The sequence below is a fragment of the Canis lupus genome, chromosome 31, assembly GCF_048164855.1.
Source record: "Canis lupus baileyi chromosome 31, mCanLup2.hap1, whole genome shotgun sequence".
In the NCBI taxonomy this organism is placed as follows: Eukaryota; Metazoa; Chordata; class Mammalia; order Carnivora; family Canidae; genus Canis; species Canis lupus.
Genome location: NC_132868.1, coordinates 11,793,893 through 11,808,506, shown reverse-complemented (window position 1 = coordinate 11,808,506; position 14,614 = coordinate 11,793,893). Strand labels below are relative to the sequence as shown.

Genomic DNA, 14,614 nt, shown 5'->3' with positions numbered 1-14,614 from the left:
AAAGTGACAGGTTTGCTGCTTTTATGATACTAATCAAAGGGAATACGCTACTTGACTACAAATTCTAGACTTGTCCTATAATTAGATAGCGAGCAGCACAATAACCACGCCACAGTCTAAGGTTGTTTAAACTTTTCTTTTCCCCCAGGGTAAGGGTAAGAGCCACCGAAAGGAAAATAAATCTCTCCTTCCAGATTTTCGCCTTGCGTTCAACGTTGAGATGTATGAAAAGGGGAGGTAAGGCCCTTTAATCTGAATAATCTATGCCAATGTGGATATTTCAGGCTTTAAAGTAAACAATGACTTCCACCAGTAATTTACGGTCAGAAGTGTGACTCTATCCCCGGTGCTATCACAATTCTCCAGCTTACCGAGAAGGTTCAATAAGCCGGCACAGAAATAACTATAAAATGGATCCTGATGCATAAGGATGTCAGGTCATTTTATTTTGCCAAGTTTAACAAAATTGTCATTAACAACTAATTTGCATATTCAGAGCACAAGATCTGAATTTTCTTGCAAAACACGTGCATGTAAATAATCCAAAACTGGATGTTATTGCCCTACTGTCTTTCTCTTCCATCTGTGTTTCTCCCTTTTTTTCCTTTTTTTTAAGAGCAGGAGAAGGGAGAGGTTATTTTACACATTTTCATTAAAAAAGCCTGAGGTCAGATCACCTGGAGGGAGGGGCTGCTACCAATGGGGGGCTCCCTACTGCCTACCCAAACCACTCTCCTAGGAAAAAGGAGCCCCAAACACCAGATTGTCGTAGACTAGTCTGTTTTTATTTACAATTTAAGATATAAATTAGTAAAGAATTCTTGTTAAACAACCAACAAAGATTGTATAACCAGCAATGTTCAAATAAAAACCAGGCAGAATTTATTTACAAAAAGTTTAGATTCCATTGCAATACAACTTGCATAAATTACTAGAAGCTTTATATCATTATAAAAATAAATATCAAATTTGTTTCCACTTCTTAAGTACTCAAGTTTCTCAATCACATTTTATTTCTACTGTGTACATCTTTTACAAATAAATTTTACAGTAAGTCCTATCACACCTAGAGAATATATACCGTGGCAATGAAGTGATCAATTCAAGATATCCTGAGAAAAAAGATTGTTTTCAAAAGTCACACATACGTTGGGGAAGCTATACTATGCCAACAAATTCACGTCATGTCCAATAAAAGTCTGTTCCGATAGAGTCTGTGGCGCCTTCTCCTTTATAGTGGCACGAGATGCGGTCCGGGCTTAGAGATGTGTTTTTTTATATCTGTGTATTTCTGAACTTGGGGAGAGAGAATGGCCTGCTGACTTTTTTTTTTTTCCAAAGCAATTGTGACACCTACCTGTGGACCAAGGAAAAAACCAAATCATCCCAAATCCTTCAGTCCACACCAACATCATCACATCACAGAAACGAGTCGATCTGAAATGCTTCTGCCTTTTTCCCAACATCTTCAAGATCTGTGATTACTAATTTTGCCTAATTGTAAAGTAGGTATTTTTTGAGAGACTGCTGGGAGCAGGGCGATCGGCGAGGTCCTATCTAGAGCCCATCTGGACACAGGGGCAGGCCTGATAAACGGCTGGGCTGCTCACGTCTCTTCGGGCTTACTCTGCAAACATCACCTCTAAAGGGTTCTGGTGCCCCAGGCTTCAGCAGCCCTAGCTCATCAAAGCCAGCGTCTAGTACATGCCTAGCATGGTAAAAATGCTTCCAAACTGCTTACAAACACCCAAATTTTAATCATCTAATTTCCAAAGAGAAAACAACAGCACTGGTGCAATATATACACTCCCTCCCATTAAAGGAGTGATTCTTGACAGCTGAGCTGGAGTGAGTAAGAGGGACTCTATAAAACAGAACAGCTACTTTCCCAATTAAAGGGGAAAAAAAAAAAAAAGACCGAAGACCACTGCAACTGCTCTGTCCTCAGACTCCATGGCGAGAAGCGAGAAATAGACATTGAGCAAGTTTACAGCACAATCGGTGATGGGAGGCTCCCCCAGGGTGGGAGGCGGCACCAGGGTGCCCACTTACTTGCATTGCTGTGCGCGCGGGGCCTTCTATAGGTAGGGCTGGACGCCCCCACCAACCACGGTGCAGCCCTCACTGGCATCTGTCAGGGGAGGGGGCAGTTAGTCAGAACCTGACCCCAGAGCCATCTGTCTCCCAGACAGCTGCACACCCACCAGCCCGCACTCCCACGCACGCCCGCTCCCTGAACGCACACAACAGTTAGGGAAACTGTCTGTGCGGCCACTCTCGGCAGACAGATTTGGGGCATGTTTCCCTTTCTCATTTTCTTTTCTCATCCCCTTGAGCTCCTTCTGCAGGTCTTATCAACTCTGGCCTGAATTATGAGCGATGGGAGGCAACCCAGAGAGGGCTGGGGAAGCGGCAAAGACTCTGGTTTTCTATTTGGAAGAATTAGTGCCTCTCAGAGTTACTAGAACGTTTTGTTTCCTTCCAGCCAGAAGCAGAAGAGGAGACTCAGCTGAGACTCTCAAACCAGAACCGCACTGAAACTTCAGCCCAGTCAACCCGGGAGACAGGCCGTAATTTACATTTTGTGACAGTTTTTTTTGGGGGGGGGGGAGAAATAAACCTGTCGTGATAATGACATTCTGTAACGATAACGGTAAATTCAATAAAATGTAAAGAATAAAGGCGTGAGGCTTATTGCAAGGCAAGGGGCCCTCACCGTCCCCTGCCCTTTCCTGCTGCTACCGCCGCTTCCCTTCCCAAAGCTCCAGGCGCATTCCCTCCCCTCCGTCTCTCCAGTCCCAACAAAGGCGCCCGCGCCCCGCCCCAGGGTCTCCCGGGCCCCCTCCCCACGGTGTCCCGGGAGGGGGCCCGCCGGCTCGCCCTCCCCGGAGGCCCCGCGCGCCGCGGGCAGCCTACCTTTCTTGGGCTCGTAGCCGCCGCCCGGAGGCCGGTAGTGCGGCTCCAGCGGGTGCGCGCCCGCCTTGCCCGCGTCGCTGGCCGCCTTGGGCGCGGAGTGCAGCGCCTCTCCGGGGGCCGCGGCCGCCGAGTTGTAGCGCAGGAGCCCCTGGCCCTGCAGCGCCGCGTTCAAGTTCCCGTAGTTTGTATAGTTGCCGTAGAAGGGCGATGTGTAGTACAGGTGGCGGCCGAGCAGCGGCGACGCGGGGTAGGGCGAGCCGCCCGGCGGCGCCCCGGAGGAGGCGGGCGCGGCGGCCGCGGGCAGCCCCGGCGGTGCGCAGCCCGGGCCCAGGCTCGGCTGCTTGAGGTCCGACGTGGCGATCTCGGCCAGAGACCACAGCTTGGGCTTGCTGGCGGGCTGCGGCGCGCCCGGCGACGTCCGGCTGCCCAGGGGCATCTTGCCGCCGCCGCCGCCGCGGGGCGCGGCCTCGGGCGGGGGGCTCAGCAGCGGCGCCTCCACGCCGGTGAGCGGCGACGAGGTCACGGGCTTGGGCGGCGCCAGGTCCCGCTCGCCCTCCTCGTCGTCGTCCTCGTCGTCCTCCAGGTCGTCGTATTTGTCCTTGCACTCGGAGCCCGACTCGCACAGGGGGTCCCCGGGCCGACACGGCAGCTTCTCCCCGTCCGACTCGGCGGAGCACGAGTGATCCGTGAGCGAGTCGACGTGCAGGCTGATCCCTGCGGGGGCGCGGGCAGGGCTGTGGTCCGCAGGGACGGCCGGGGGCCTGGGCACCCTGCGCCCCACGGGACCTCCCACCCCGATCCCAGGCGGGAGCACGGCCTCCCCGGAGAGCTCCCGAGGATTCGCTGGGCCCCGCGCGCACCCGGGTGGGGCGGGCAGCGCCGTCCCGCCCGCGGCTCCGCGCCCGCCTGGGAAGAAGGCTCCGCGACCACGCGCCGGCCACGGGCCTGCTCACCTTCGTCCTCCGCTGACGTCTCGGTGCCCTCCTGCGCCTTGTCCGGGCTCTCTCCCTTGCTCCTGGCGGCGTCGCCCTCGTCCTCGTCCTCGTCCTCGCTTTTGTTCCTGGGCGCCCATGTCATCTTGTTCTCCTTCTTGAGGCGCCGGCGCGCGTTGGCGAACCAGGTGGACACCTGCGTGAGGGTCATCTTGGTGATGATGGCCAGCATGATCTTCTCGCCCTTGGTGGGGTAGGGGTTCTTGCGGTGCTCGTTGAGCCAGGCCTTGAGCGTGGCCGTGGCGTCCCGCGTGGCGTTCTTGCGGTACGCGGGGTCGTTGAGCTGGTACGGGTAGGCCGCGCTGCCGTACGGGTGGTAGCTGATGGCGCCCGTCATCCCGGTCGTATGGGCGTCGTAGGGCGCGCCCTGGAACCAAGGAGAGCCTGGTGAGGGGTGTGCGAGGGCCTGGCCCGCATCAGCCCAAAGCTGACCCCTCCGCCCCCCCCCCCCCCACGCCTCCCTTCCCAGGGTGAGCCCCGCACTGGAGCCTCCTTCCCCGCGGCAAAAGAGCGGAAAAAACGCAGCGCACAGGGCGAGACAGGCTGCAGATTGCGAAAACGCTGCCGTTCTAATCTAGAATTTTTGAACTATTTCACTTTCCTAAAATGACACATCTTCCCCCAAAAGTCCCCGAGCTGCGGGCACAGAGGTACGCAATCATACACACACAGAGACCCACAGGTACTTCCTTGATATCTAAATTTCTCTGGCTGGCTCCCCCTACTCCCCCGTCCCCGCCCTTCTACGGTTAAAAAACCACCCCGGAGCCCCCGCTCCGCTATTCACCGCTCTAAAGCTCGGCAAATCCAATTTGCAACTCAGAAGCCAGTCACCGTTTCGAATTCTTCAAATACGCGGTAATTAGCATTTTAATTCAGCCTTTAACGTTTAAATTCGAGACATTTGCAGCCTCCGCCAAGGCCCCAGTTCCACTGTCGCTGCCCTGGAATTCCACCGAGGGCGGGCAGCGGCGACAGTCCCCCCGCGCCCCACTCCCCCCCCCCCTCCGTCCCAGCCTCGATCGTCCGAAACGGGCGTAAGCAGCACCGGGGCCGGGCCCAGCTGCGGACCCGGAGGCCAGCGGGACGACCCCAGGCCCGGCAAGCGGCAGCGGCCCTGGGTACTCGGGGGACCGAAGCGGCATTAGGGTTGCCACACGCCCGCCGCCGCGTCTTTCGGAAGCACGGCCTGTGGGACGGATGAAGGCCGAGATCGCGGCGCGCCGGGCAGGGCCGCGAGCTGCCGCCGGACCCTCCGCTCCCTCCCCCTCCCGGTGAGCCCCCCCCCCGCCCCCAAACCCCGAAAGTCAAGCTTAAGCGCCCGGCCTAGCCCGGGAGGCCCCAGGGGCGCCGAGCCCCGCTCCCGGAGTCCCCGGCCGGCCCTGCACCCTGCGCCTGGCTTGGGCGCGCGAAGGCAGGACGACCCAGGGCACATTCCCGACCCCGGCGGTGTCGCACTTTGCAAGCTCTTTGGGAGCAGCACCCAGGACCCCGAGGGTCGAGGGGGGGACGGACCCCCGGTGTGACGGACGTCGCCGGCGGGCCGCGCTGCCTCCCGCTCCGGCCTCCCGAATCCGCGCCCCCGCGCCCCCGCGCCCCCGCGCCCCGCTCGCGGCCCCCGCGCCCGCCGCTCCGCGTCCCCCCACCCGCCCGCGCGCCGTTACCATGTAGGACGGGAAGCCGGCGGCGGCGGCGGCGTCGGCCGAGTACTGCAGCGGGCTGCCGAAGCCGGTGGCCGCCTGTGCCGTGAAGGCCGCGGAGCCCGGGTACGGGCTGAACGCCGAGCCCGACGCCGAGCGAGCCAGCTCCTCGCTGCGCGGCGCCGCCAGCGCCGAGGCGCCGTACGCCGGGCACGAGTAGAGCGCCAGCGAGCCGGGCGCCTGGTACAGGTAGCCCTGCGGGTAGGACATGGTGGGCGCGGGGCGCGGGGCCCGCCTCACGCCGAGCAGCCGGCCAGGCGCGCGGCGCCCTCCATCCACGCCCGGCCGGGGCGCGGCGCGGCGGCGGGCGCGGGGGCCCCGGGCCGAGGCAGGCCGGCCCGCGCACTAGCCCGGGAGGCCCGCGGGCCGGGGACGCGGCGGGGCGGCGGGGCGGCGGGGCGGCGGGGCGGCGGCGGCGCGGAGCCGGTGGGCGCAGCCGCGCGCCAGGCCGGCGGTCGGGGTTTGGGGGAGTCTGGAGTCGGGAGTGAGGAGTTGAGGAAGGAGCGCTCGAGTTTCCGAGGGACATTGGAACGCGGAGCTGTCCGTCACGCGCTCATCTGCATATTCGGGCGCCCGCCCCCTCCCCTGCTCCGCCCGCTCCGCCCGCTCCGCCCGCCCCGGCTGCTGGGCCGCGGCCGGGGGAGGGGCGGGGAGGGGGGGGGGAGGGCGGAGGAGGAGGCGGGAGGGCGGGGGAGGAGGAGGAGGGAGGGACGCGCAGGCTTTTGTGGCGCAGACGCCAGCCCGCGGCCCGCGGCCCCGCAGCCCGGCCCGGCCGAGCCGCTCGCCCCGGCTCACACCCCTCCCCCTCGCACGCCCTCCGGCCTCCCCCCGCGGCCCGCGGGGAGCCCGGTCCTCCCCGGCCGGCTCCTCCCGCCGCCCCCGTCCCCTTCCCCATCGCGCCCCCCGCCGCCCCCTGCACCCCTCCCCGTTCGGCCCGCGAGGACTGGGCGGGGGCCGCCCGCAGTCGGGGACCCTTCTGCGCCGCGAGGAGGCCGGCCCAGGTGACGGCGCGCGTGACCCCGGGCTCGGGGCCAGGATCCGGGGCGGAGGGAGCCGGGCCCTCCTCGGGGTGGCGTGCGCCGCTGTCGCCCCCTCCCTCCCCGGGCTCCTGGGCCTGCCCGGGGAGCCTCCCCGCGTGGCCTCGAGTCCGGTGGCCTGCCCCGCGCCGCCCAGCGCGTGCCTGCGACCCCGGATCGGGGAGGGCCCTGAGGTGAGCTTCTGCTCCCCAGTCCCTAGGGGGACACCCGGGGCTCTGCGTGCCAGGACTTTGCGCTCTTGGGAAGGTGTAGACGCTCGCCGCCAGTGTTTCTCTCGGGAAGATGTCACCCCTGAAACGCTGTACTTGATTGTATTTTGATAAGTTGACTCTTCTTTGGGACAAGTGTCGTAAAGCGCTCCGGAGAATGACTGTCACCGGACAGACCGCCTCTGCACGACGTGAAGACTCGCTGTCGCTGTCGCTCGGGAGGAAGAAGGAGGGCTGCGGGAGCGAGCGCTGTCAGCAGCACAGGTGGCTCAGGTAAAACGGGGGGCTCCGGAGCTCCCTCTCGGGCCCAGAGGCAGGTGCTTAGCCAGGGGCCCCCCGGGACCCCAGCCCCAGAGACCCTTCACTCCCCAGCCCTTCTGCACCCCTTCTGCACCTGGGGCGGGAGGATGAAGGCACCTGGTTCCTGGGGTGTCACGGATGGGGGGGTGCCCAAAAGGCACACGGGGTGTCAGTGTGCACTATCCTGGGCAGGGCACCCACCCAACAGGTGCCTTTTCCTCGGAGGCCCTCTCTGGGGTGGGTTACCTGTGCGGTAGAATTGCTGCAGGTGGGAGCTGCTGCGGCCTGCGGCACCTGCCCCACCAACCCTGTTATGGACTTCTGCGGGGGTCCAGCAGGCCCTGGCCTGGCCAGGCTGCAGTGGGGGGACGGAGAGCCTGCAGCCCAGGCCTGCCCACAGCAGAACCTTCAAGACACAGTTAAGCTGTGTTTCTTTTCCTAGGTCCCAGGAAGCCAGTTGCAAACCAGAGTGTTGGGCTTGGGAAGAACCCATCGTCCTTGGCCTGCAGGCCTGTGACTCCTAGTAGGTGCACCTTATCACCAGCCCCCATGCCTTCCCACTTCTTCTTCCCCAGTGCTCCCCCTTCCTGAAAACCAGTTCCTGCACCTTCTACACTTCGACCGACCTCCATATCACCCCCAAACAGCCCTTCCCACACGCTGGGCCACTTGCGGGGACCTCTCTGGAGCGGTTTTAACGATGCTGCCACCCCAGGCAGGCTGTCCAAATTCAGTGCGGGGCAGATACTTTACAGCAATTATTACAGGAAATTATTATTACAGGAAAAGGACAGAGAAGGGCGGGTGTGGGGGTTGCTCCAGCAGCCCTCCCAGCACACCCTCGACAGGATCTATGAGATTTTTGGTCTTCCTGAGAGAGGACTGGGCCAGGTAGAGGCCATAAATGAGAGTCACACACGTTGGATGACAAACATAAACAGCAACAGATCAGATTTGCAGGCTTTTGGATTCGTTTCCAATGAGACCGGTTAAGTGAAAAAAAAAAAAAATCAGGTCTAATTTTTATCTCCGAGGATGATTGGCCTGCAGTATTTCCATTTCTAAAGGCCAGTTCCTGCTGTGTTTCATTAGCATTTGGGGCTCGCCCCCTCGCCCTCCCTCCTTCTCCCTCCACCCCCCTTGGGCCTGATCTCTGCCAGGGGCAGAAAAGAAAACATTGAATTATTACAAAAACATCCCCAGTTTGGAGCAGGAGCGTATGCTCCGGATACACTCGATTTTGACATCAATTAAGTATATAAGCAGACAAGCACACGTGGCTTTGGAGGGGCTCAGTCGCCCTGGGTGCATCTCCACCAACGCTGTCTCCTCTTCCCTCTCTTTAGCTCTTGCTGCTGATTCTACAGACAGCCTCTTCCTCGAGTGTATTTTCCCCCAGCAATTACACTCCTCCACTGAAATCTAAATTTTCCATACTGCTGCCTGCTACTAATAAAAACCGTCTACCTTGCACTATTAAACAGTCGAATCGCGCTACATGCCGTTTTTATTGGTAGTGACTGTAGCAAATTAAAATGCCTACGCAGAGACATTAAAACTTACACTCTGCATTGTTATTGGAATATATAAACTCCGTTTCACTTTAAAGCTCCCTGATTTTTTAAAACCACTTTCCCTTTTCTTAGATGAAAGTTGGCTTGGTCTTCTTTTACAAGAAACCAATGGGAAAAACAGGCTGCGAGTGTGGAGGCTGGACGCGGTGGCTCGGCACGCGGCCGCCTGCGAGGGTGGCCCGGCTTGGCGCGCGCTCGGGCTGCGGTGGCCGCGGAGAGCGCAGGCCGAGCGGGGAGCCAGCTGCTGCACCGCGCGCCCGGGGCCGCCGCTGCAGGAGAGCGGACCCCGGGAGGCTCGGGGTGGACAGGCCGGCGGTGCACCGCGCACCGGTCAGGCCCTTGGCGGCCCGCGTGTTCGGATGCCGTCCGAGCTGCACGGCAGAGGATGGGCAGGCACGCTGAACACCGGAGACCTGCTTGGAAGTCGCGGTCACTTTGTCACAGTGGCAGGGGCAGGGTCGACCCCCTCCTCCCATCCGCGCGCTTGTAAAAATAAGTTAGCACTGTCACAGCGTTCGTTCTCGTCCTCACGCGTTGGAAACGCGTTGGCGCAGCACTGCACGTCTCCGCGAGCCGGGGCTCCTGCGAGGCCGCGCGGCAAGAAGCGCCTGGAACGCGGCGCGGCCCGAGAGGTCTCTCCGGGAGGCGGCGGCCGCGCAGGCCCAGGCCCTGGCGCACAGGGTTGGCCCTGGGCTCTGGGCGCGGGGAGGCCCACAAGCCGTGCGTGCGGGCGGCGAGGGGGCGCTGTGGCCCGCGGCTGCGGACTCGGCCCCTGCGCGGTGGCCCCAGTGCTGTCCCCGGCCGCCGGTGGCGGTGCGCGCCCTGGCCCCGCCCGACCTCCCTCTTCCCGCGTCGGTTTCATCGGGGGGCGGGGGGGCAGGAAAATTATGCCGGGCGCTCCAGTAGATCCGAAGTCACGCAGGAACCTGTTTGCTTTATTACCCTGGCGGTCGGCGGAGTCTGTAAGAGTTTGGAGGGAAGAGAGCCACCATTTTGGAATGCGCAATTGGGGGAGGGGGGCTCAGGATTAAATGTGCACCGTTTGCAGGGGTTCCCGTAATGCAGTGACCTTTACGCCGTAAGCAGCCCCGTGCACCGGAGCACCTTCCCATCCAGGACGCCTCTGGTCCCAGCGCTCCCTGCGTCCTGGACGGAGGCCAGCCAGAAAGGGTGAAGGGGCACTAAGTTCGGGTTCTGCAACTCGCTTTGTTTCTCTCTGCCCCTGTTTTGTTTTGTTTCTGTTTGGTTTGTTTTTGCAAACCCACATGTGCCGCCATATCTTGTACCCAGCGCGAGGTCCCGATGAAACGTAGAGGTCTCCGCAGCGCGGTCTCCAGCGCTCTCGGTTGGCTGCGAGCGGGTCCCCCGATTCCAGATGCACCGGTGTTCTGCGGTTCCAAGGCGCGTCTCCGAGGCTGGGCCAGATCCCCGCAAAGCAGGCGCCCTGGACGATCCCTCGCTGCCGAGAGGTCCCCGCCGCCCAGGCCTGCGGCCGCCCGGGGCCTCGAGCGGGAAGCGCCAAGGTGGCAGCACCCAGAGACCAGGGGCAGCCCCTGGGGTCGGGCCCCCAGGGTGAGGGCTCAGGGCACGCTCCTCTGACTTCCTCAAACCGAGGCTTGGGTTCCCTGGCACGTCACCGACTCCGACTCCGGGGCTCTTAGTGACCGCGAGGTCTCCGCCGCCGCTCGGTCCCTCGTGGTGTCCCTCAGTGGGTGGCAAAGTGTCCACCGTCTCCACGATGCCCCGCCTCCGACGCGCTCGCGGGTGTCTCTCCCCGCGTCTCCGCAGCTCGCAGCCCGGGTCTCGGCCCAGCCCCCCGCCAGCTCTCCCCACGCCTCTCCCGCCGCTCCCCGCCCCGGGGCGCAGCTCCTGGGGTCCGGGAGGGGCCGGCCGGGGAGCCCCGCGCCCAGCCCGGGAGGAGAGGGGAGGCGACGCGCGATGATGCACGGCCCGAGTTCCACGCCTGGAGACCCGTGTCGGGAGCAGCCCGGGGTGGCCAGCGACCGCTGGAAGGAGAGAGGTGGGGAAGTCCGCCTCCGCGCCGGTCCCCGAGCTCGCAGGCGGCCCGCACCCCGCATCCCGCGCCCTGCGCCCCACGGCGGGCACACGCACGCGCACACGCGCGCCTCCCGAGAGGCCGCGCCGCCCAGCGCGCGCTCCTCTGCGCCTCTGGAAACAGACGAGCGGTTGTTGGGTTTGGGTTTTGTTTTGTTGTGCTTTTGGTTTTGGTTTTAGATTTTTTTTTTTTTTTTTAAGTGTTTCTGCTAGACAAACAGCATGTGGAAGAACTTAGCTCCCCTCCTCCCGCCCCTGCGGCAGCTGCTCCCGGCTTTGTGGCGGCCGCGTTCCCGGCAGAGCGCTCCTCCGTGGTGTCCGCGCGTGCGGCGGGGAGCGCGCCCCGGCCGGGGCCCACCCGCGGGAGGCACCCCGACTCCTCGCTCGCCAGAATGCACTGGCGAAGGAAGGTTTTCTGCAGTCTCTTGACAATTACTTTTAGCCAACAAGAAAGAGAAGCACTGAAGAGTGTTTGTCTGGGGCCATGTTGCGTATCTTTGAGAAGATCTTACTTCAGTGTGTGCACCCCCAGACAGCCCGACCAGCCCGCTAATTCGGGGGGCACATGTCCCGCGCACAGGCGTGCCTGTCCGCTCCCAGGATCTCCTGCAGGCTGTGACACACCTGGTGTTGCTTAGGCAGGGAAGGGAGGAGGGTTTTATTTTGTTTTCCCTTTTTAAGCACTGGAGAGAATGCAGAAACAACAGTTTAACAAATTGCATTAAAAATAAAAACAAAATCAACTTCAGGTGGGCAGCACATTAATGGCCGACACCCACCAGGGAGAAGATGTTTAGAGCACCTGTGAATATGACAAACACTGCCATACAGAATCATGAAGAATTTTGACAGCCAATGGGGGAGGCAAGCCATTCGGTGGAAAAATGGGCCAGAGATATGAACAGACTCAGCACAGAGAAGATTCAAAAAAGCGAGAAGGTGCCCCAGTTGCCCAGAGATGGGGAAATCAGACAGTGGAGGTGATGTGACTTTTCCATCCACTGGATGACACCAAACTAGGCCCAGGAGGTGAAGAGACAGGGAGCTAGCTCTCTCTCATTGCTGTGCTAGTTTAAATTGCTACAAAGAAACTTAGGAGATGTTGGGCAGCATCTGGGAGAACAGAAGATGCCCACTCCCCTCTCACCTGCAACCCCTTGCTTCCTCGTCCACTGAGAGAATGTCCAGCGAGGCTTGGCAGGCCGGCCAAGCACAGCCCTGCAGTGCAGGACTGGAAACCCCCACGTTGCAATCGGTACAGGCCTGAATATAGAATTTGTGGCATATTTCATGGAGATAAAATGATCACTGGAGATGAATGTGAATGAAGGTAGTTCTCGTATCAAGAGGAATAAGTACTGAAAGTATAAAACTTTCGAGGGCGAGGAAAAAAATAATTAAAAAGCAAAAGGATACGGGCAAGATGACGGTAAGCGTGGATTCTACAGCCAATGATATTCTGTGCTGTTGACAGGTGGGGCTGGGGGGCAGTCCAGCGGCTGCAAGAGCAGCGTGGGAAGGAAAGGGTCCACTCCACTGTGGGGCAGGCCCAGCACCTTTGAAGAGGGGCAGTGGGATTGGGAGGCCGGCTCCAGCACCTTTAGTGAGGGTTTATTTCTGAAAAATATATCTCTTGTGAATGTCACAAAATGTTAGTGATTATTAACTTGGAATGATGGTTGTATGCACTTGTATTACTCTGTACATTTTTATTGTGTGAAAATATTTTGTTTTGAAAGTTAAAGCGAATTAGCATTCTAAAAAGTGTTATAGCACAGAAGTATATTTTGCTAATTTGGGAGTCATTTCTTAAAAAAAAATCTTAAAAATTTACATCATTCATGTGTTTCTGCCTCTTTCCATTTCTGTACTCTCCAGAAAACAAAACAAAACAACAAGAAGACAGTGTCTTGGGTTTGCAGTTTAGACCTTTAAATGGACCTTTAGACCCTGTGTGTATGTCTTTGAGCAGTTATCCAAAGCATGGCTGGGGGACAGGCTTCCTGGGCAACAGGCTCCCCGGGGGCTCTGTGCCCTCCGTCTGGGATCTGGGGAACCACCACCTCACTCTGTGGGAGGCAAGGCCTGGCCCTTGCCTGCTCATGGCCACAGGCATCGAGGCCTCTCCTGAAGGTAAAGACAGCGCCCACTGTAGCCCGGCTGCCCACTGGCCACCTGCATGTCCCTATGGGAGACACATACCTTTATAGTGTGCAGAATTCTATATCTTGTCTTGATGTCACTGTGCACATATTTTAGAAATCCAAATCCAGATTAGAGAGAGGGGCTTGGGGACAGCACGTTAGGGAAGGGCAGAGTGCAGCCTACCAAGGAAAGGGAAGAGAGCCAGTGCATGGGAGAAGGTCCTTGCTCTGGCAGACTGTGGCCTGTCACACACCTCCTCCCTCCTTGAGGAGAGCTCCCCCCTTTCTAGCCCACCCTTAGCTCTTTCTAGAAAGGATACCCTCTTACCACTGCAACCAGAGGGATCTGGATCTTCAACTACAAGTCTGCTTAAAGCCCTGCTCCAAGCAGCTTGGCCCACTCACCTTTCTGCCTGCAGCTACACTTCCTCCCATGTCAGGTCTCTACAGATTGCTTTACTCCATAAGTCTCTTCCCCATGGTTCTCATTCACCACTTCTCCCTGGGAGCTGCTGGTGTTCAGGTATGTTGGGTCTCTGACCTCATTCCCCCATTCCCCACTCTAAGCCTGGGATAATCTTGAGCAGGAAACAAGTATTGATGAAATGAATGAATGAATGAGTGAATGAATGAATGAATGAATGGCTCACTCCTGGTTATCCATTTTTACTTCTAAAAGGCACAGCAAGGGGTTGAGGGAAATAAACAGAATTGACCTGCTAACCCTTTAGAGATTCCACTGTACCTGAGCATGGTGGAGCACAGGCAATCCAGGCAGATCAAAGGACTTCCAGGAGCCCTGGCTCTCTGATATAAGACATGATCAATTTTGGATGTTAAACTTGAGGACCTAGAAGACCTGCACATTGAAAATAACATTGAGTTTTACAAAAATTCTTGAGTTAGCAATCAGCTCCAAATCTTGCGTTCTTTGAGGAAAGTGGGCATACATTCTTAATTTTCCATCCCAAATGATCTGTGCGGTCCCCAGCGCATAGCAGGTGCTCACAGCGATTACTTGGGTGACAGAATGAATGCGTGTTGACATTTGGGGAAAGGAAACTTGCACATATGCAAACTGAAAGTTGGCAATATTTTACATAAAATATTCTGAGTGGGAAAGAATTATAGCATTTTAACAATGTGACCCCATGAGATTTTTGTAGATGCAAGCGGGCTAATTCTAAAGTGTATTTTTAAAGGCATGGTCATTAGTATCACTAAAATGATTTTGACAAAGAATAAAGTAGGGGGAATCCATCTACTTGATTTCAAGACATTACAGGCTACAGGAGTCAAGAGTCTAGTGGTGGAGGAACAAACACAGGTATCATTGGAGCAGAATAGATAACCCGGAGACAGACCTGCACAAATATGCCTGACTTATTTTGATGAAGATGCAAAGCAATTCAATGGAAGAAAGTTAGTCTCTCCGACAAATGGTGGGAGTAATTGGACATCCCTAGGAAAACACCAACAGAAAACATACCTTATATGGTAATTAACTAAAGATGGGTCAGCGACTTAAATGTAATTGTAAGAGTTTTAGGAAAACATAGAAGAAAATCTTTAAGATCTAGGACTAGGCAATGAAATCTTAGACCAGACACCAGAAGCACATCCATAAAAGGAAAATGTGATTAATTGAAAACTTCACCCAAATTGAAACTTCTTGTTGTGTGAAAGA

General features: G+C 58.1%; 2 protein-coding genes across 4 annotated transcripts; one reads left to right on the top strand and one right to left on the bottom strand.

Moving 5' to 3' along the window:
* Positions 1–763: 763 nt before the first annotated feature.
* Positions 764–5,872, bottom strand: IRX2 (iroquois homeobox 2). 3 transcript variants are annotated; one of them, XM_072807382.1, is made up of 5 exons: positions 5,573–5,872; positions 3,870–4,275; positions 2,917–3,630; positions 2,053–2,131; positions 764–1,357 (listed from the first exon to the last, which is right to left on the bottom strand). In XM_072807382.1, the coding sequence occupies exons 1-4, from the start codon at positions 5,816–5,818 to the stop codon at positions 2,079–2,081; spliced, it is 1,419 nt and encodes a 472-aa protein (XP_072663483.1). In that variant the 5' UTR covers positions 5,819–5,872; the 3' UTR covers positions 764–1,357; positions 2,053–2,078. The 3 variants fall into 3 exon arrangements, with proteins under 3 accessions (XP_072663483.1, XP_072663484.1, XP_072663485.1); XM_072807383.1 differs by lacking the exon at positions 5,573–5,872 and adding an exon at positions 4,696–4,872; XM_072807384.1 differs by lacking the exon at positions 5,573–5,872 and adding an exon at positions 4,439–4,595.
* Positions 5,817–8,635, top strand: LOC140622030 (uncharacterized). The gene is made up of 5 exons (XM_072807450.1): positions 5,817–5,940; positions 6,550–6,818; positions 6,991–7,127; positions 7,597–7,677; positions 8,501–8,635. Exons 1-5 carry the CDS (start codon positions 5,817–5,819, stop codon positions 8,511–8,513), a joined length of 624 nt encoding a protein of 207 aa, XP_072663551.1. The 3' UTR covers positions 8,514–8,635.
* Positions 8,636–14,614: the final 5,979 nt, after the last annotated feature.

Bases quoted from the DNA above. Each gene is read 5' to 3' on its own strand.
- LOC140622030 (XM_072807450.1), top strand. From the start codon at position 5,817: ATGGTGGGCGCGGGGCGCGGGGCCCGCCTCACGCCGAGCAGCCGGCCA. The intron at 6,819-6,990 runs GTGAGCTTCTGC...CTTTGGGACAAG, and splicing joins GGATCGGGGAGGGCCCTGAG to TGTCGTAAAGCGCTCCGGAG. The intron at 7,128-7,596 runs GTAAAACGGGGG...TTCTTTTCCTAG, and splicing joins CAGCAGCACAGGTGGCTCAG to GTCCCAGGAAGCCAGTTGCA.
- IRX2 (XM_072807382.1), bottom strand. From the start codon at position 5,818: ATGTCCTACCCGCAGGGCTACCTGTACCAGGCGCCCGGCTCGCTGGCG. The intron at 4,276-5,572 runs GTAACGGCGCGC...CCTTGGTTCCAG, and splicing joins CCGGCTTCCCGTCCTACATG to GGCGCGCCCTACGACGCCCA. The intron at 3,631-3,869 runs GTGAGCAGGCCC...GCGCCCCCGCAG, and splicing joins GACGTCAGCGGAGGACGAAG to GGATCAGCCTGCACGTCGAC.